Source organism: Caretta caretta, chromosome 24 (genome assembly GCF_965140235.1).
Source record: "Caretta caretta isolate rCarCar2 chromosome 24, rCarCar1.hap1, whole genome shotgun sequence".
NCBI classification, from domain to species: Eukaryota; Metazoa; Chordata; order Testudines; family Cheloniidae; genus Caretta; species Caretta caretta.
The window spans coordinates 14950119-14971681 of NC_134229.1; the positions used below are offsets into that span (position 1 = coordinate 14950119).

A 21563-nucleotide genomic window follows, 5' to 3' on the forward strand; every position below is an offset into this window, starting at 1 on the left:
ACAGCCCGCTACGACCCGACGTGGTCGTCACCAACGAAACCCAGAAAAAGATCATCCTCGTCGACATTACGGTCCCTTTCGAGAACAGGACCCCGGCCTTCCGAGAAGCTCGAGCTCGGAAACTGGAAAAATACGCCCCTCTGGCCGACACCCTGAGAGCGAAGGGCTACGAGGTGCAGCTGGACGCCCTGATTGTCGGAGCCCTGGGCGCTTGGGACCCCTGCAACGAGCGTGTGCTGCGGACCTGCGGGATCGGTAGACGCTACGCACGGCTCATGCGGCGCCTCATGGTCTCGGACACCATCCGATGGTCCAGGGACATCTATATCGAGCACATCACCGGCCACCGACAGTACCAGGAGGAGTGAGCCGGTACGACACTGTGCACACACCGTGGGAAAGAGACTGAGAGGCCTTCCCCATCGGACCGTATGAACTGGAACCGTAAACCCGCTGCACATTAAACCCTACCAAATGAGGGTAGACCCATCCCCACCCCGTATTCACTCACTATACCCAGCATACCGAACGTAGCTGTTGTGTGGATAACTTACCCCATATCCCGATGTCTGTACTCTGACCGGTTAAACTTTTCCCCCAGTCGGGGAGTTTGCAGATTATTATGTGATCCTTGCTCCACCAGCTCCTAAATCGCATTTTGCACCCCTCGATAATCTGTACCTTATCCCCTGACGACCAGAAACTCCTATGCTTGAACTCTGTACCGTTCCTTATTTCAACATTATCTCAAATAAAATTATTAAATCTGTTCTTATCAGTTTAATGTCCTTTATTTTGTTATAAACAGATCGCAACACATGTGCTGTAGGCTGAGGGGCTCCGCCGTGGCAAAGGTACCCCTCAACAAGGCGGACAAGGTCATCCGGCAGCTGGTGAAGAAGTGGTTATTCCTTCCCCAGAGAGCCAGCAACGAGCTGGTCTATATCACCCACAGGCATGGCGGTGCCAATGTCCCCCGCATGGGTGACCTGGGTGACATCGCAGTGATCACCCACGCCTTCCGCCTGCTGACGTGCCCCGACGCCACGGTAAAGAGCATCGCAGCGAAAGCCCTCCACGACGTAACGCAAAAGCGGATCGGTAGAGCCCCGTCCAGCCAAGACACCGCCAGCTTCCTGAGCGGTTCCCTGGACGGCGAATTCGGCCGAGATGGGGGCGACATCGCTTCGCTGTGGTCCCGCGCCCGCAACGCCACGCGCCGCCTGGGGAAACGCATCGGCTGCCGCTGGGAGTGGTATGAGGAGCGCCAGGAGCTGGGTGTCCTGGTGCCACAGATCGGGTCCGAGGGCAACACCATCGTCACCCCGAGCGCCAGGGGCCTGCTGGAAAAGACCCTGAAGGCAGCCACCCACTCGCTGTACGTAGAAGCCCTGAAGCGCAAGCCGGACCAGGGAAAAGCCTTCGAACTGACCAGCAAGTGGGACGCCAGCAACCACTTCCTCGCCGGGGGCGGCTTCACCCGCTTCGCCGACTGGCGGTTCATCCACCGCGCCCGGCTCAACTGCGTCCCGCTCAACGGAGCCGTCCGCCACGGGAACCGAGACAAGCGTTGCAGGAAGTGCGGCTACTCCAACGAGACCCTGCCCCACGTCCTGTGCAGCTGCAAGCCCCACTCCAGAGCCTGGCAGCTGCGCCACAACGCCATCCAGAACCGCCTGGTGAAAGCCATCTCACCTAGCCTGGGGGAGGTCGCCGTGAACTGCGCCATCTCCGGTACCGACAGCCCGCTACGACCCGACGTGGTCGTCACCAACGAAACCCAGAAAAAGATCATCCTCGTCGACATTACGGTCCCTTTCGAGAACAGGACCCCGGCCTTCCGAGAAGCTCGAGCTCGGAAACTGGAAAAATACGCCCCTCTGGCCGACACCCTGAGAGCGAAGGGCTACGAGGTGCAGCTGGACGCCCTGATTGTCGGAGCCCTGGGCGCTTGGGACCCCTGCAACGAGCGTGTGCTGCGGACCTGCGGGATCGGTAGACGCTACGCACGGCTCATGCGGCGCCTCATGGTCTCGGACACCATCCGATGGTCCAGGGACATCTATATCGAGCACATCACCGGCCACCGACAGTACCAGGAGGAGTGAGCCGGTACGACACTGTGCACACACCGTGGGAAAGAGACTGAGAGGCCTTCCCCATCGGACCGTATGAACTGGAACCGTAAACCCGCTGCACATTAAACCCTACCAAATGAGGGTAGACCCATCCCCACCCCGTATTCACTCACTATACCCAGCATACCGAACGTAGCTGTTGTGTGGATAACTTACCCCATATCCCGATGTCTGTACTCTGACCGGTTAAACTTTTCCCCCAGTCGGGGAGTTTGCAGATTATTATGTGATCCTTGCTCCACCAGCTCCTAAATCGCATTTTGCACCCCTCGATAATCTGTACCTTATCCCCTGACGACCAGAAACTCCTATGCTTGAACTCTGTACCGTTCCTTATTTCAACATTATCTCAAATAAAATTATTAAATCTGTTCTTATCAGTTTAATGTCCTTTATTTTGTTATAAACAGATCGCAACACATGTGCTGTAGGCTGAGGGGCTCCGCCGTGGCAAAGGTACCCCTCAACAAGGCGGACAAGGTCATCCGGCAGCTGGTGAAGAAGTGGTTATTCCTTCCCCAGAGAGCCAGCAACGAGCTGGTCTATATCACCCACAGGCATGGCGGTGCCAATGTCCCCCGCATGGGTGACCTGGGTGACATCGCAGTGATCACCCACGCCTTCCGCCTGCTGACGTGCCCCGACGCCACGGTAAAGAGCATCGCAGCGAAAGCCCTCCACGACGTAACGCAAAAGCGGATCGGTAGAGCCCCGTCCAGCCAAGACACCGCCAGCTTCCTGAGCGGTTCCCTGGACGGCGAATTCGGCCGAGATGGGGGCGACATCGCTTCGCTGTGGTCCCGCGCCCGCAACGCCACGCGCCGCCTGGGGAAACGCATCGGCTGCCGCTGGGAGTGGTATGAGGAGCGCCAGGAGCTGGGTGTCCTGGTGCCACAGATCGGGTCCGAGGGCAACACCATCGTCACCCCGAGCGCCAGGGGCCTGCTGGAAAAGACCCTGAAGGCAGCCACCCACTCGCTGTACGTAGAAGCCCTGAAGCGCAAGCCGGACCAGGGAAAAGCCTTCGAACTGACCAGCAAGTGGGACGCCAGCAACCACTTCCTCGCCGGGGGCGGCTTCACCCGCTTCGCCGACTGGCGGTTCATCCACCGCGCCCGGCTCAACTGCGTCCCGCTCAACGGAGCCGTCCGCCACGGGAACCGAGACAAGCGTTGCAGGAAGTGCGGCTACTCCAACGAGACCCTGCCCCACGTCCTGTGCAGCTGCAAGCCCCACTCCAGAGCCTGGCAGCTGCGCCACAACGCCATCCAGAACCGCCTGGTGAAAGCCATCTCACCTAGCCTGGGGGAGGTCGCCGTGAACTGCGCCATCTCCGGTACCGACAGCCCGCTACGACCCGACGTGGTCGTCACCAACGAAACCCAGAAAAAGATCATCCTCGTCGACATTACGGTCCCTTTCGAGAACAGGACCCCGGCCTTCCGAGAAGCTCGAGCTCGGAAACTGGAAAAATACGCCCCTCTGGCCGACACCCTGAGAGCGAAGGGCTACGAGGTGCAGCTGGACGCCCTGATTGTCGGAGCCCTGGGCGCTTGGGACCCCTGCAACGAGCGTGTGCTGCGGACCTGCGGGATCGGTAGACGCTACGCACGGCTCATGCGGCGCCTCATGGTCTCGGACACCATCCGATGGTCCAGGGACATCTATATCGAGCACATCACCGGCCACCGACAGTACCAGGAGGAGTGAGCCGGTACGACACTGTGCACACACCGTGGGAAAGAGACTGAGAGGCCTTCCCCATCGGACCGTATGAACTGGAACCGTAAACCCGCTGCACATTAAACCCTACCAAATGAGGGTAGACCCATCCCCACCCCGTATTCACTCACTATACCCAGCATACCGAACGTAGCTGTTGTGTGGATAACTTACCCCATATCCCGATGTCTGTACTCTGACCGGTTAAACTTTTCCCCCAGTCGGGGAGTTTGCAGATTATTATGTGATCCTTGCTCCACCAGCTCCTAAATCGCATTTTGCACCCCTCGATAATCTGTACCTTATCCCCTGACGACCAGAAACTCCTATGCTTGAACTCTGTACCGTTCCTTATTTCAACATTATCTCAAATAAAATTATTAAATCTGTTCTTATCAGTTTAATGTCCTTTATTTTGTTATAAACAGATCGCAACACATGTGCTGTAGGCTGAGGGGCTCCGCCGTGGCAAAGGTACCCCTCAACAAGGCGGACAAGGTCATCCGGCAGCTGGTGAAGAAGTGGTTATTCCTTCCCCAGAGAGCCAGCAACGAGCTGGTCTATATCACCCACAGGCATGGCGGTGCCAATGTCCCCCGCATGGGTGACCTGGGTGACATCGCAGTGATCACCCACGCCTTCCGCCTGCTGACGTGCCCCGACGCCACGGTAAAGAGCATCGCAGCGAAAGCCCTCCACGACGTAACGCAAAAGCGGATCGGTAGAGCCCCGTCCAGCCAAGACACCGCCAGCTTCCTGAGCGGTTCCCTGGACGGCGAATTCGGCCGAGATGGGGGCGACATCGCTTCGCTGTGGTCCCGCGCCCGCAACGCCACGCGCCGCCTGGGGAAACGCATCGGCTGCCGCTGGGAGTGGTATGAGGAGCGCCAGGAGCTGGGTGTCCTGGTGCCACAGATCGGGTCCGAGGGCAACACCATCGTCACCCCGAGCGCCAGGGGCCTGCTGGAAAAGACCCTGAAGGCAGCCACCCACTCGCTGTACGTAGAAGCCCTGAAGCGCAAGCCGGACCAGGGAAAAGCCTTCGAACTGACCAGCAAGTGGGACGCCAGCAACCACTTCCTCGCCGGGGGCGGCTTCACCCGCTTCGCCGACTGGCGGTTCATCCACCGCGCCCGGCTCAACTGCGTCCCGCTCAACGGAGCCGTCCGCCACGGGAACCGAGACAAGCGTTGCAGGAAGTGCGGCTACTCCAACGAGACCCTGCCCCACGTCCTGTGCAGCTGCAAGCCCCACTCCAGAGCCTGGCAGCTGCGCCACAACGCCATCCAGAACCGCCTGGTGAAAGCCATCTCACCTAGCCTGGGGGAGGTCGCCGTGAACTGCGCCATCTCCGGTACCGACAGCCCGCTACGACCCGACGTGGTCGTCACCAACGAAACCCAGAAAAAGATCATCCTCGTCGACATTACGGTCCCTTTCGAGAACAGGACCCCGGCCTTCCGAGAAGCTCGAGCTCGGAAACTGGAAAAATACGCCCCTCTGGCCGACACCCTGAGAGCGAAGGGCTACGAGGTGCAGCTGGACGCCCTGATTGTCGGAGCCCTGGGCGCTTGGGACCCCTGCAACGAGCGTGTGCTGCGGACCTGCGGGATCGGTAGACGCTACGCACGGCTCATGCGGCGCCTCATGGTCTCGGACACCATCCGATGGTCCAGGGACATCTATATCGAGCACATCACCGGCCACCGACAGTACCAGGAGGAGTGAGCCGGTACGACACTGTGCACACACCGTGGGAAAGAGACTGAGAGGCCTTCCCCATCGGACCGTATGAACTGGAACCGTAAACCCGCTGCACATTAAACCCTACCAAATGAGGGTAGACCCATCCCCACCCCGTATTCACTCACTATACCCAGCATACCGAACGTAGCTGTTGTGTGGATAACTTACCCCATATCCCGATGTCTGTACTCTGACCGGTTAAACTTTTCCCCCAGTCGGGGAGTTTGCAGATTATTATGTGATCCTTGCTCCACCAGCTCCTAAATCGCATTTTGCACCCCTCGATAATCTGTACCTTATCCCCTGACGACCAGAAACTCCTATGCTTGAACTCTGTACCGTTCCTTATTTCAACATTATCTCAAATAAAATTATTAAATCTGTTCTTATCAGTTTAATGTCCTTTATTTTGTTATAAACAGATCGCAACACATGTGCTGTAGGCTGAGGGGCTCCGCCGTGGCAAAGGTACCCCTCAACAAGGCGGACAAGGTCATCCGGCAGCTGGTGAAGAAGTGGTTATTCCTTCCCCAGAGAGCCAGCAACGAGCTGGTCTATATCACCCACAGGCATGGCGGTGCCAATGTCCCCCGCATGGGTGACCTGGGTGACATCGCAGTGATCACCCACGCCTTCCGCCTGCTGACGTGCCCCGACGCCACGGTAAAGAGCATCGCAGCGAAAGCCCTCCACGACGTAACGCAAAAGCGGATCGGTAGAGCCCCGTCCAGCCAAGACACCGCCAGCTTCCTGAGCGGTTCCCTGGACGGCGAATTCGGCCGAGATGGGGGCGACATCGCTTCGCTGTGGTCCCGCGCCCGCAACGCCACGCGCCGCCTGGGGAAACGCATCGGCTGCCGCTGGGAGTGGTATGAGGAGCGCCAGGAGCTGGGTGTCCTGGTGCCACAGATCGGGTCCGAGGGCAACACCATCGTCACCCCGAGCGCCAGGGGCCTGCTGGAAAAGACCCTGAAGGCAGCCACCCACTCGCTGTACGTAGAAGCCCTGAAGCGCAAGCCGGACCAGGGAAAAGCCTTCGAACTGACCAGCAAGTGGGACGCCAGCAACCACTTCCTCGCCGGGGGCGGCTTCACCCGCTTCGCCGACTGGCGGTTCATCCACCGCGCCCGGCTCAACTGCGTCCCGCTCAACGGAGCCGTCCGCCACGGGAACCGAGACAAGCGTTGCAGGAAGTGCGGCTACTCCAACGAGACCCTGCCCCACGTCCTGTGCAGCTGCAAGCCCCACTCCAGAGCCTGGCAGCTGCGCCACAACGCCATCCAGAACCGCCTGGTGAAAGCCATCTCACCTAGCCTGGGGGAGGTCGCCGTGAACTGCGCCATCTCCGGTACCGACAGCCCGCTACGACCCGACGTGGTCGTCACCAACGAAACCCAGAAAAAGATCATCCTCGTCGACATTACGGTCCCTTTCGAGAACAGGACCCCGGCCTTCCGAGAAGCTCGAGCTCGGAAACTGGAAAAATACGCCCCTCTGGCCGACACCCTGAGAGCGAAGGGCTACGAGGTGCAGCTGGACGCCCTGATTGTCGGAGCCCTGGGCGCTTGGGACCCCTGCAACGAGCGTGTGCTGCGGACCTGCGGGATCGGTAGACGCTACGCACGGCTCATGCGGCGCCTCATGGTCTCGGACACCATCCGATGGTCCAGGGACATCTATATCGAGCACATCACCGGCCACCGACAGTACCAGGAGGAGTGAGCCGGTACGACACTGTGCACACACCGTGGGAAAGAGACTGAGAGGCCTTCCCCATCGGACCGTATGAACTGGAACCGTAAACCCGCTGCACATTAAACCCTACCAAATGAGGGTAGACCCATCCCCACCCCGTATTCACTCACTATACCCAGCATACCGAACGTAGCTGTTGTGTGGATAACTTACCCCATATCCCGATGTCTGTACTCTGACCGGTTAAACTTTTCCCCCAGTCGGGGAGTTTGCAGATTATTATGTGATCCTTGCTCCACCAGCTCCTAAATCGCATTTTGCACCCCTCGATAATCTGTACCTTATCCCCTGACGACCAGAAACTCCTATGCTTGAACTCTGTACCGTTCCTTATTTCAACATTATCTCAAATAAAATTATTAAATCTGTTCTTATCAGTTTAATGTCCTTTATTTTGTTATAAACAGATCGCAACACATGTGCTGTAGGCTGAGGGGCTCCGCCGTGGCAAAGGTACCCCTCAACAAGGCGGACAAGGTCATCCGGCAGCTGGTGAAGAAGTGGTTATTCCTTCCCCAGAGAGCCAGCAACGAGCTGGTCTATATCACCCACAGGCATGGCGGTGCCAATGTCCCCCGCATGGGTGACCTGGGTGACATCGCAGTGATCACCCACGCCTTCCGCCTGCTGACGTGCCCCGACGCCACGGTAAAGAGCATCGCAGCGAAAGCCCTCCACGACGTAACGCAAAAGCGGATCGGTAGAGCCCCGTCCAGCCAAGACACCGCCAGCTTCCTGAGCGGTTCCCTGGACGGCGAATTCGGCCGAGATGGGGGCGACATCGCTTCGCTGTGGTCCCGCGCCCGCAACGCCACGCGCCGCCTGGGGAAACGCATCGGCTGCCGCTGGGAGTGGTATGAGGAGCGCCAGGAGCTGGGTGTCCTGGTGCCACAGATCGGGTCCGAGGGCAACACCATCGTCACCCCGAGCGCCAGGGGCCTGCTGGAAAAGACCCTGAAGGCAGCCACCCACTCGCTGTACGTAGAAGCCCTGAAGCGCAAGCCGGACCAGGGAAAAGCCTTCGAACTGACCAGCAAGTGGGACGCCAGCAACCACTTCCTCGCCGGGGGCGGCTTCACCCGCTTCGCCGACTGGCGGTTCATCCACCGCGCCCGGCTCAACTGCGTCCCGCTCAACGGAGCCGTCCGCCACGGGAACCGAGACAAGCGTTGCAGGAAGTGCGGCTACTCCAACGAGACCCTGCCCCACGTCCTGTGCAGCTGCAAGCCCCACTCCAGAGCCTGGCAGCTGCGCCACAACGCCATCCAGAACCGCCTGGTGAAAGCCATCTCACCTAGCCTGGGGGAGGTCGCCGTGAACTGCGCCATCTCCGGTACCGACAGCCCGCTACGACCCGACGTGGTCGTCACCAACGAAACCCAGAAAAAGATCATCCTCGTCGACATTACGGTCCCTTTCGAGAACAGGACCCCGGCCTTCCGAGAAGCTCGAGCTCGGAAACTGGAAAAATACGCCCCTCTGGCCGACACCCTGAGAGCGAAGGGCTACGAGGTGCAGCTGGACGCCCTGATTGTCGGAGCCCTGGGCGCTTGGGACCCCTGCAACGAGCGTGTGCTGCGGACCTGCGGGATCGGTAGACGCTACGCACGGCTCATGCGGCGCCTCATGGTCTCGGACACCATCCGATGGTCCAGGGACATCTATATCGAGCACATCACCGGCCACCGACAGTACCAGGAGGAGTGAGCCGGTACGACACTGTGCACACACTGTGGGAAAGAGACTGAGAGGCCTTCCCCATCGGACCGTATGAACTGGAACCGTAAACCCGCTGCACATTAAACCCTACCAAATGAGGGTAGACCCATCCCCACCCCGTATTCACTCACTATACCCAGCATACCGAATGTAGCTGTTGTGTGGATAACTTACCCCATATCTCGATGTCTGTACTCTGACCGGTTAAACTTTTCCCCCAGTCGGGGAGTTTGCAGATTATTATGTGATCCTTGCTCCACCAGCTCCTAAATCGCATTTTGCACCCCTCGATAATCTGTACCTTATCCCCTGACGACCAGAAACTCCTATGCTTGAACTCTGTACCGTTCCTTATTTCAACATTATCTCAAATAAAATTATTAAATCTGTTCTTATCAGTTTAATGTCCTTTATTTTGTTATAAACAGATCGCAACACATGTGCTGTAGGCTGAGGGGCTCCGCCGTGGCAAAGGTACCCCTCAACAAGGCGGACAAGGTCATCCGGCAGCTGGTGAAGAAGTGGTTATTCCTTCCCCAGAGAGCCAGCAACGAGCTGGTCTATATCACCCACAGGCATGGCGGTGCCAATGTCCCCCGCATGGGTGACCTGGGTGACATCGCAGTGATCACCCACGCCTTCCGCCTGCTGACGTGCCCCGACGCCACGGTAAAGAGCATCGCAGCGAAAGCCCTCCACGACGTAACGCAAAAGCGGATCGGTAGAGCCCCGTCCAGCCAAGACACCGCCAGCTTCCTGAGCGGTTCCCTGGACGGCGAATTCGGCCGAGATGGGGGCGACATCGCTTCGCTGTGGTCCCGCGCCCGCAACGCCACGCGCCGCCTGGGGAAACGCATCGGCTGCCGCTGGGAGTGGTATGAGGAGCGCCAGGAGCTGGGTGTCCTGGTGCCACAGATCGGGTCCGAGGGCAACACCATCGTCACCCCGAGCGCCAGGGGCCTGCTGGAAAAGATCCTGAAGGCAGCCACCCACTCGCTGTACGTAGAAGCCCTGAAGCGCAAGCCGGACCAGGGAAAAGCCTTCGAACTGACCAGCAAGTGGGACGCCAGCAACCACTTCCTCGCCGGGGGCGGCTTCACCCGCTTCGCCGACTGGCGGTTCATCCACCGCGCCCGGCTCAACTGCGTCCCGCTCAACGGAGCCGTCCGCCACGGGAACCGAGACAAGCGTTGCAGGAAGTGCGGCTACTCCAACGAGACCCTGCCCCACGTCCTGTGCAGCTGCAAGCCCCACTCCAGAGCCTGGCAGCTGCGCCACAACGCCATCCAGAACCGCCTGGTGAAAGCCATCTCACCTAGCCTGGGGGAGGTCGCCGTGAACTGCGCCATCTCCGGTACCGACAGCCCGCTACGACCCGACGTGGTCGTCACCAACGAAACCCAGAAAAAGATCATCCTCGTCGACATTACGGTCCCCTTCGAGAACAGGACCCCGGCCTTCCGAGAAGCTCGAGCTCGGAAACTGGAAAAATACGCCCCTCTGGCCGACACCCTGAGAGCGAAGGGCTACGAGGTGCAGCTGGACGCCCTGATTGTCGGAGCCCTGGGCGCTTGGGACCCCTGCAACGAGCGTGTGCTGCGGACCTGCGGGATCGGTAGACGCTACGCACGGCTCATGCGGCGCCTCATGGTCTCGGACACCATCCGATGGTCCAGGGACATCTATATCGAGCACATCACCGGCCACCGACAGTACCAGGAGGAGTGAGCCGGTACGACACTGTGCACACACTGTGGGAAAGAGACTGAGAGGCCTTCCCCATCGGACCGTATGAACTGGAACCGTAAACCCGCTGCACATTAAACCCTACCAAATGAGGGTAGACCCATCCCCACCCCGTATTCACTCACTATACCCAGCATACCGAACGTAGCTGTTGTGTGGATAACTTACCCCATATCTCGATGTCTGTACTCTGACCGGTTAAACTTTTCCCCCAGTCGGGGAGTTTGCAGATTATTATGTGATCCTTGCTCCACCAGCTCCTAAATCGCATTTTGCACCCCTCGATAATCTGTACCTTATCCCCTGACGACCAGAAACTCCTATGCTTGAACTCTGTACCGTTCCTTATTTCAACATTATCTCAAATAAAATTATTAAATCTGTTCTTATCAGTTTAATGTCCTTTATTTTGTTATAAACAGATCGCAACACATGTGCTGTAGATGGATTCCCCAGCTGCCCTCCTTGAGAAAATCGATGCTGCTCTGGAGGTATACGCTAGCGCTGCTGCTTTCGAAGAAAATCCTTCTCCTGCTACCGAGACATCGTCAGCTGCTGTGTGTGCCGCTGCTGCTGCTCCACAGAAGGCCCCTCAAGCAGCGACTACAAAGAAAACCCTCGGTGCCTCCAGGACACTACAGACCAGCAGCACGAAAAGGAAGACCGGCGACTGCCCGAAGGACCCCCTCCGAGATGCTGTTCCAGACAGATCCCGCACCCAGAGGCCAGCCTGTCGAGACATCACTGCCAGAAGGAACATCCCCGCCGCCCCCCAGCAGCGCCAACCCCCGAGGGCAAGCCCCCCCGCCTTACAGCAGCTGCTGACCAAGAGCCCCCCCGCTCTCCAGCAACACCAGCTGCCACTGAAGAGCCCCCCCACCCCGCCACTGCAAGAGGCTCCGAGGGCAAGCCCCCCCGCCTTACAGCAGCTGCTAACCAAGAGCCCCCCCGCTCTCCAGCAACACCAGCCGCCACCGGAGAGCCCCCCCACCCCGCCACTGCAAGAGGCTCCCAGGCAACCACCTCCCACCCCCGCAGCTGCCCAGGTCGTGGAGGGTGGCCCCACTCCTCTACACACCAGCAAGAGAGGAATCTCCGCTGATGGGTCCAGCACCTCTCCAGAGACCACCCAGAGGGTCACCAGCATCTTACCAGATGCCTGCCCAGCCTCCGAAACTACCCAAAGAGTCAGCAGGCCCCTGCCAGATGCCCCCCCAGCCGGACCTCTCGACCCCACTCGCCCGCGCCGGGATGAACCAGCCAGCGATACTGCTGGTGCCACCGGCACCCCCCCGCTGCAAGGTAATGAGGACACCGTCTACCTGCAGTACCCCCTCGCGGCGGACGCGCTCATCTGCCCCATCTGCTTCCCTCCCCGAAGTTTCCACCTCCTGGGTGGAGTCACCAGGCACCTAAAGCGATGCCACAACAAGCGGGTCGCCTTCAGCTGTGCCCTCTGCAGCCTGCCCTTCGAGACACAGAAACAATGCAAGGCGCACCAAGTCACCTGCAGGAAGCGCTCCAAAGGAACCGCACGGCCTCCCGCCCCGGCTCCCAGCCCTGCCGCTGTGCGCCGCCCCACCACTCCTGAGCCGCAACAAAGAACAGCGATGGTGCAAGCTGCCGTCAAGAAGGCCGCCCCCGTCGCCAGACCAGCGCAACAGGGTGCTGCGATCGAGAAGGTGCCTGCTGCTGCGGGAAATGCCACCCAGGTCCTCGGCAGCAGGAGGCCCGTCTCACCTTCCCACGTCGCCAGGCAAATCTCCATACTGAGACGGCTCAGCACTACCTCGCCCCCGGCCCAGCACGTTCCCGTCCCCAGACGGATCAGTGCCCCCTCGCGCATAGTGACTCGAGTTCCTGTCGCCGGAGGAGCCAGAGCCACGCCTCAGGCCGCCCTGCGAACCCCAACAGCCGGAGGAGCCCGAGCCGCGCCTCAGTCTGCCCTGCAAACTCCAGCAGCCGAGGGAGCCAGTGCCCAGCCACAGGCCGCTCAGCAAGCTCCACGCACTACTGGAGAAACCAACCCCGCAGCCACAGAAAACCACCGGGCCCTCCTCACCAGGCAGCCCAGCACGACCCCCGAGTCCATCCGGCGGGACGCTGACAGCAGCGGATCTCACGTTCCAGCAGCAGCCGCCCAAGCACCAGCCACCCCTAGGAGGACCAGCAACGTCCCGGCAATCCCCGAGCCGGACCGCGTCCCTCCGACCACTAGTAGCGCCAGCATCCCGCCAGAGATTCCGCCCCAGCCCCCAGCCGAAGGGAACGATGGCTCGCGGGATGGACGGCTGGTCGACTGTGAGGGTGACGAGTCTGCTTCAGACAAGGTCGAGGACCATGAGGGCCAGCAGCCGGTGGAGAGGGCTGCCACTCCGTGGCAGACTGCCTGGACCGCGGAGCTAAGAGCGACAGCTTCCTTCGACGACTTTGACCTCCTCGTAAACAGACTCACCCAAGAACTGTCTGCAGAAACCGCTCCCAGGAGACGTCCCACCCAGGAGAGCGCCCCGCCTGCCCACAGACCGCCTGCCCCAAACCCCAACACCACCGCCAGGGGAACCAGAAGGAGAGGCGCCAACTGCCGCTACGATCCAGCAGCGGCTTCAAGGATCCAGAAGCTGTACCGGGCAAACCGCCCCAAAGCCATGAGAGAGATCCTCGACGGGCCCTCGCCCTACTGCACGATCCCACCCGAACGCCTCTACAGCTACTTCAAGGATGTATTCGACCACACAGCCCAGGATGGTGCGCTGCGCCCCGAGTGCCTCCGCCCCCTGCCCCGTGTCGACGAAGCGGGCGCCCTGGAAGCTGACTTCACGCCCAAGGAAGTGTTGGCCAGGCTCTCAAAAACAAAAAACACAGCTCCCGGGAAAGATGGCATCCGCTACAGTCTCCTGAAAAAGCGAGATCCCGGCTGCCTGGTCCTCGCCACGCTCTTCAACCAGTGCAAGCGTTTCTGCCGGACTCCCAGCTCCTGGAAAAAGGCCATGACGGTTCTGGTGTACAAAAAGGGTGAGCGCGATGACCCCAGCAATTGGAGGCCCATCTCCCTCTGCTCCACGATGTACAAGCTCTATGCCAGCTGCCTGGCGTCCAGGATCACGGAGTGGTCAGTGCGTGGGGGGGCCATCAGCTCCACCCAGAAAGGCTTCATGTCCTGCGAGGGCTGCTACGAACATAACTTTGTCCTCCAAACCATCATCGATACGACCAGAAGGGCACGGAGGCAGGGTACGATAGCATGGCTGGACCTGGCCAACGCCTTTGGGTCCATGCCCCACCACCACATCTTTGCCACGCTCCAGGAGTTTGGGATGCCAGAGAACTTCCGCCGGGCGATCCGAGAGATGTACGAGGGATGCAGCACCACCATTCGCTCGGTCGAAGGAGAGACAGCCGAGATCCCGATCCGGTGCGGAGTCAAGCAGGGCTGCCCCCTCAGCCCCATCATCTTTAACCTCGCCATGGAGCCGCTACTGCGAGCGATCTCCAAGGGCGCGGGCGGCTTCAACCTCCACGGCGAGAGGGTGAGTGTCCTGGCTTACGCGGATGACCTGGTCCTGACCGCAGACGACCCAGAGAACCTCCAGCGTATGCTAGATGCCACCAGTCGAGTTGCCGATTGGATGGGGCTCCGCTTCAATGCGAAGAAATGCGCATCCCTCCACATAGATGGCAGCAAAAGGGACTCCGTACAGGGGACGGAATTCCAGATTCAGGGCGAGCCCGTCATCCCCCTGGCAGAGGGGCAGGCCTACCGACACCTCGGCACACCGACGGGTTTCCGTGTCCGCCAGACGCCCGAGGACACCATCCAAGAGATCCTACAGGATACCGCCAAGATCGACACCTCCCTGCTAGCACCGTGGCAAAAGATAAACGCCCTGAACACCTTCCTGATCCCCCGCATCTCGTTCGTCCTGAGGGGCTCCGCCGTGGCAAAGGTACCCCTCAACAAGGCGGACAAGGTCATCCGGCAGCTGGTGAAGAAGTGGTTATTCCTTCCCCAGAGAGCCAGCAACGAGCTGGTCTATATCACCCACAGGCATGGCGGTGCCAATGTCCCCCGCATGGGTGACCTGGGTGACATCGCAGTGATCACCCACGCCTTCCGCCTGCTGACGTGCCCCGACGCCACGGTCAAGAGCATCGCAGCGAAAGCCCTCCACGACGTAACGCAAAAGCGGATCGGTAGAGCCCCGTCCAGCCAAGACACCGCCAGCTTCCTGAGCGGTTCCCTGGACGGCGAATTCGGCCGAGATGGGGGCGACATCGCTTCGCTGTGGTCCCGCGCCCGCAACGCCACGCGCCGCCTGGGGAAACGCATCGGCTGCCGCTGGGAGTGGTATGAGGAGCGCCAGGAGCTGGGTGTCCTGGTGCCACAGATCGGGTCCGAGGGCAACACCATCGTCACCCCGAGCGCCAGGGGCCTGCTGGAAAAGACCCTGAAGGCAGCCACCCACTCGCTGTACGTAGAAGCCCTGAAGCGCAAGCCGGACCAGGGAAAAGCCTTCGAACTGACCAGCAAGTGGGACGCCAGCAACCACTTCCTCGCCGGGGGCGGCTTCACCCGCTTCGCCGACTGGCGGTTCATCCACCGCGCCCGGCTCAACTGCGTCCCGCTCAACGGAGCCGTCCGCCACGGGAACCGAGACAAGCGTTGCAGGAAGTGCGGCTACTCCAACGAGACCCTGCCCCACGTCCTGTGCAGCTGCAAGCCCCACTCCAGAGCCTGGCAGCTGCGCCACAACGCCATCCAGAACCGCCTGGTGAAAGCCATCTCACCTAGCCTGGGGGAGGTCGCCGTGAACTGCGCCATCTCCGGTACCGACAGCCCGCTACGACCCGACGTGGTCGTCACCAACGAAACCCAGAAAAAGATCATCCTCGTCGACATTACGGTCCCCTTCGAGAACAGGACCCCGGCCTTCCGAGAAGCTCGAGCTCGGAAACTGGAAAAATACGCCCCTCTGGCCGACACCCTGAGAGCGAAGGGCTACGAGGTGCAGCTGGACGCCCTGATTGTCGGAGCCCTGGGCGCTTGGGACCCCTGCAACGAGCGTGTGCTGCGGACCTGCGGGATCGGTAGACGCTACGCACGGCTCATGCGGCGCCTCATGGTCTCGGACACCATCCGATGGTCCAGGGACATCTATATCGAGCACATCACCGGCCACCGACAGTACCAGGAGGAGTGAGCCGGTACGACACTGTGCACACACCGTGGGAAAGAGACTGAGAGGCCTTCCCCATCGGACCGTATGAACTGGAACCGTAAACCCGCTGCACATTAAACCCTACCAAATGAGGGTAGACCCATCCCCACCCCGTATTCACTCACTATACCCAGCATACCGAACGTAGCTGTTGTGTGGATAACTTACCCCATATCTCGATGTCTGTACTCTGACCGGTTAAACTTTTCCCCCAGTCGGGGAGTTTGCAGATTATTATGTGATCCTTGCTCCACCAGCTCCTAAATCGCATTTTGCACCCCTCGATAATCTGTACCTTATCCCCTGACGACCAGAAACTCCTATGCTTGAACTCTGTACCGTTCCTTATTTCAACATTATCTCAAATAAAATTATTAAATCTGTTCTTATCAGTTTAATGTCCTTTATTTTGTTATAAACAGATCGCAACACATGTGCTGTAGATGGATTCCCCAGCTGCCCTCCTTGAGAAAATCGATGCTGCTCTGGAGGTATACGCTAGCGCTGCTGCTTTCGAAGAAAATCCTTCTCCTGCTACCGAGACATCGTCAGCTGCTGTGTGTGCCGCTGCTGCTGCTCCACAGAAGGCCCCTCAAGCAGCGACTACAAAGAAAACCCTCGGTGCCTCCAGGACACTACAGACCAGCAGCACGAAAAGGAAGACCGGCGACTGCCCGAAGGACCCCCTCCGAGATGCTGTTCCAGACAGATCCCGCACCCAGAGGCCAGCCTGTCGAGACATCACTGCCAGAAGGAACATCCCCGCCGCCCCCCAGCAGCGCCAACCCCCGAGGGCAAGCCCCCCCGCCTTACAGCAGCTGCTGACCAAGAGCCCCCCCGCTCTCCAGCAACACCAGCTGCCACTGAAGAGCCCCCCCACCCCGCCACTGCAAGAGGCTCCGAGGGCAAGCCCCCCCGCCTTACAGCAGCTGCTAACCAAGAGCCCCCCCGCTCTCCAGCAACACCAGCCGCCACCGGAGAGCCCCCCCACCCCGCCACTGCAAGAGGCTCCCAGGCAACCACCTCCCACCCCCGCAGCTGCCCAGGTCGTGGAGGGTGGCCCCACTCCTCTACACACCAGCAAGAGAGGAATCTCCGCTGATGGGTCCAGCACCTCTCCAGAGACCACCCAGAGGGTCACCAGCATCTTACCAGATGCCTGCCCAGCCTCCGAAACTACCCAAAGAGTCAGCAGGCCCCTGCCAGATGCCCCCCCAGCCGGACCTCTCGACCCCACTCGCCCGCGCCGGGATGAACCAGCCAGCGATACTGCTGGTGCCACCGGCACCCCCCCGCTGCAAGGTAATGAGGACACCGTCTACCTGCAGTACCCCCTCGCGGCGGACGCGCTCATCTGCCCCATCTGCTTCCCTCCCCGAAGTTTCCACCTCCTGGGTGGAGTCACCAGGCACCTAAAGCGATGCCACAACAAGCGGGTCGCCTTCAGCTGTGCCCTCTGCAGCCTGCCCTTCGAGACACAGAAACAATGCAAGGCGCACCAAGTCACCTGCAGGAAGCGCTCCAAAGGAACCGCACGGCCTCCCGCCCCGGCTCCCAGCCCTGCCGCTGTGCGCCGCCCCACCACTCCTGAGCCGCAACAAAGAACAGCGATGGTGCAAGCTGCCGTCAAGAAGGCCGCCCCCGTCGCCAGACCAGCGCAACAGGGTGCTGCGATCGAGAAGGTGCCTGCTGCTGCGGGAAATGCCACCCAGGTCCTCGGCAGCAGGAGGCCCGTCTCACCTTCCCACGTCGCCAGGCAAATCTCCATACTGAGACGGCTCAGCACTACCTCGCCCCCGGCCCAGCACGTTCCCGTCCCCAGACGGATCAGTGCCCCCTCGCGCATAGTGACTCGAGTTCCTGTCGCCGGAGGAGCCAGAGCCACGCCTCAGGCCGCCCTGCGAACCCCAACAGCCGGAGGAGCCCGAGCCGCGCCTCAGTCTGCCCTGCAAACTCCAGCAGCCGAGGGAGCCAGTGCCCAGCCACAGGCCGCTCAGCAAGCTCCACGCACTACTGGAGAAACCAACCCCGCAGCCACAGAAAACCACCGGGCCCTCCTCACCAGGCAGCCCAGCACGACCCCCGAGTCCATCCGGCGGGACGCTGACAGCAGCGGATCTCACGTTCCAGCAGCAGCCGCCCAAGCACCAGCCACCCCTAGGAGGACCAGCAACGTCCCGGCAATCCCCGAGCCGGACCGCGTCCCTCCGACCACTAGTAGCGCCAGCATCCCGCCAGAGATTCCGCCCCAGCCCCCAGCCGAAGGGAACGATGGCTCGCGGGATGGACGGCTGGTCGACTGTGAGGGTGACGAGTCTGCTTCAGACAAGGTCGAGGACCATGAGGGCCAGCAGCCGGTGGAGAGGGCTGCCACTCCGTGGCAGACTGCCTGGACCGCGGAGCTAAGAGCGACAGCTTCCTTCGACGACTTTGACCTCCTCGTAAACAGACTCACCCAAGAACTGTCTGCAGAAACCGCTCCCAGGAGACGTCCCACCCAGGAGAGCGCCCCGCCTGCCCACAGACCGCCTGCCCCAAACCCCAACACCACCGCCAGGGGAACCAGAAGGAGAGGCGCCAACTGCCGCTACGATCCAGCAGCGGCTTCAAGGATCCAGAAGCTGTACCGGGCAAACCGCCCCAAAGCCATGAGAGAGATCCTCGACGGGCCCTCGCCCTACTGCACGATCCCACCCGAACGCCTCTACAGCTACTTCAAGGATGTATTCGACCACACAGCCCAGGATGGTGCGCTGCGCCCCGAGTGCCTCCGCCCCCTGCCCCGTGTCGACGAAGCGGGCGCCCTGGAAGCTGACTTCACGCCCAAGGAAGTGTTGGCCAGGCTCTCAAAAACAAAAAACACAGCTCCCGGGAAAGATGGCATCCGCTACAGTCTCCTGAAAAAGCGAGATCCCGGCTGCCTGGTCCTCGCCACGCTCTTCAACCAGTGCAAGCGTTTCTGCCGGACTCCCAGCTCCTGGAAAAAGGCCATGACGGTTCTGGTGTACAAAAAGGGTGAGCGCGATGACCCCAGCAATTGGAGGCCCATCTCCCTCTGCTCCACGATGTACAAGCTCTATGCCAGCTGCCTGGCGTCCAGGATCACGGAGTGGTCAGTGCGTGGGGGGGCCATCAGCTCCACCCAGAAAGGCTTCATGTCCTGCGAGGGCTGCTACGAACATAACTTTGTCCTCCAAACCATCATCGATACGACCAGAAGGGCACGGAGGCAGGGTACGATAGCATGGCTGGACCTGGCCAACGCCTTTGGGTCCATGCCCCACCACCACATCTTTGCCACGCTCCAGGAGTTTGGGATGCCAGAGAACTTCCGCCGGGCGATCCGAGAGATGTACGAGGGATGCAGCACCACCATTCGCTCGGTCGAAGGAGAGACAGCCGAGATCCCGATCCGGTGCGGAGTCAAGCAGGGCTGCCCCCTCAGCCCCATCATCTTTAACCTCGCCATGGAGCCGCTACTGCGAGCGATCTCCAAGGGCGCGGGCGGCTTCAACCTCCACGGCGAGAGGGTGAGTGTCCTGGCTTACGCGGATGACCTGGTCCTGACCGCAGACGACCCAGAGAACCTCCAGCGTATGCTAGATGCCACCAGTCGAGTTGCCGATTGGATGGGGCTCCGCTTCAATGCGAAGAAATGCGCATCCCTCCACATAGATGGCAGCAAAAGGGACTCCGTACAGGGGACGGAATTCCAGATTCAGGGCGAGCCCGTCATCCCCCTGGCAGAGGGGCAGGCCTACCGACACCTCGGCACACCGACGGGTTTCCGTGTCCGCCAGACGCCCGAGGACACCATCCAAGAGATCCTACAGGATACCGCCAAGATCGACACCTCCCTACTAGCACCGTGGCAAAAGATAAACGCCCTGAACACCTTCCTGATCCCCCGCATCTCGTTCGTCCTGAGGGGCTCCGCCGTGGCAAAGGTACCCCTCAACAAGGCGGACAAGGTCATCCGGCAGCTGGTGAAGAAGTGGTTATTCCTTCCCCAGAGAGCCAGCAACGAGCTGGTCTATATCACCCACAGGCATGGCGGTGCCAATGTCCCCCGCATGGGTGACCTGGGTGACATCGCAGTGATCACCCACGCCTTCCGCCTGCTGACGTGCCCCGACGCCACGGTAAAGAGCATCGCAGCGAAAGCCCTCCACGACGTAACGCAAAAGCGGATCGGTAGAGCCCCGTCCAGCCAAGACACCGCCAGCTTCCTGAGCGGTTCCCTGGACGGCGAATTCGGCCGAGATGGGGGCGACATCGCTTCGCTGTGGTCCCGCGCCCGCAACGCCACGCGCCGCCTGGGGAAACGCATCGGCTGCCGCTGGGAGTGGTATGAGGAGCGCCAGGAGCTGGGTGTCCTGGTGCCACAGATCGGGTCCGAGGGCAACACCATCGTCACCCCGAGCGCCAGGGGCCTGCTGGAAAAGATCCTGAAGGCAGCCACCCACTCGCTGTACGTAGAAGCCCTGAAGCGCAAGCCGGACCAGGGAAAAGCCTTCGAACTGACCAGCAAGTGGGACGCCAGCAACCACTTCCTCGCCGGGGGCGGCTTCACCCGCTTCGCCGACTGGCGGTTCATCCACCGCGCCCGGCTCAACTGCGTCCCGCTCAACGGAGCCGTCCGCCACGGGAACCGAGACAAGCGTTGCAGGAAGTGCGGCTACTCCAACGAGACCCTGCCCCACGTCCTGTGCAGCTGCAAGCCCCACTCCAGAGCCTGGCAGCTGCGCCACAACGCCATCCAGAACCGCCTGGTGAAAGCCATCTCACCTAGCCTGGGGGAGGTCGCCGTGAACTGCGCCATCTCCGGTACCGACAGCCCGCTACGACCCGACGTGGTCGTCACCAACGAAACCCAGAAAAAGATCATCCTCGTCGACATTACGGTCCCCTTCGAGAACAGGACCCCGGCCTTCCGAGAAGCTCGAGCTCGGAAACTGGAAAAATACGCCCCTCTGGCCGACACCCTGAGAGCGAAGGGCTACGAGGTGCAGCTGGACGCCCTGATTGTCGGAGCCCTGGGCGCTTGGGACCCCTGCAACGAGCGTGTGCTGCGGACCTGCGGGATCGGTAGACGCTACGCACGGCTCATGCGGCGCCTCATGGTCTCGGACACCATCCGATGGTCCAGGGACATCTATATCGAGCACATCACCGGCCACCGACAGTACCAGGAGGAGTGAGCCGGTACGACACTGTGCACACACTGTGGGAAAGAGACTGAGAGGCCTTCCCCATCGGACCGTATGAACTGGAACCGTAAACCCGCTGCACATTAAACCCTACCAAATGAGGGTAGACCCATCCCCACCCCGTATTCACTCACTATACCCAGCATACCGAACGTAGCTGTTGTGTGGATAACTTACCCCATATCTCGATGTCTGTACTCTGACCGGTTAAACTTTTCCCCCAGTCGGGGAGTTTGCAGATTATTATGTGATCCTTGCTCCACCAGCTCCTAAATCGCATTTTGCACCCCTCGATAATCTGTACCTTA

General features: G+C 60.5%; 2 protein-coding genes across 2 annotated transcripts in view; both read left to right on the forward strand.

Annotated features, from left to right (window-relative positions):
- LOC142070058 (uncharacterized) overlaps nucleotides 1–16488 on the forward strand; it is a 42216-nt gene extending 25728 nt beyond the window's left edge. Inside the window, exons 2-3 of the mRNA XM_075123033.1 lie at nucleotides 11249–15772; nucleotides 16468–16488. Of these exons, the coding sequence (XP_074979134.1) occupies nucleotides 11270–15772; nucleotides 16468–16488 (4524 nt within the window). The 5' untranslated portion in view covers nucleotides 11249–11269. The remainder of the gene's footprint in view (nucleotides 1–11248; nucleotides 15773–16467) is intronic.
- The window catches only part of LOC142070059 (uncharacterized), a 6762-nt gene continuing 1116 nt past the window's right edge, over nucleotides 15918–21563 (forward strand). The window contains exons 1-2 of the mRNA XM_075123034.1: nucleotides 15918–16031; nucleotides 16468–20572. Of these exons, the coding sequence (XP_074979135.1) occupies nucleotides 16489–20572 (4084 nt within the window). The 5' untranslated portion in view covers nucleotides 15918–16031; nucleotides 16468–16488. The remainder of the gene's footprint in view (nucleotides 16032–16467; nucleotides 20573–21563) is intronic.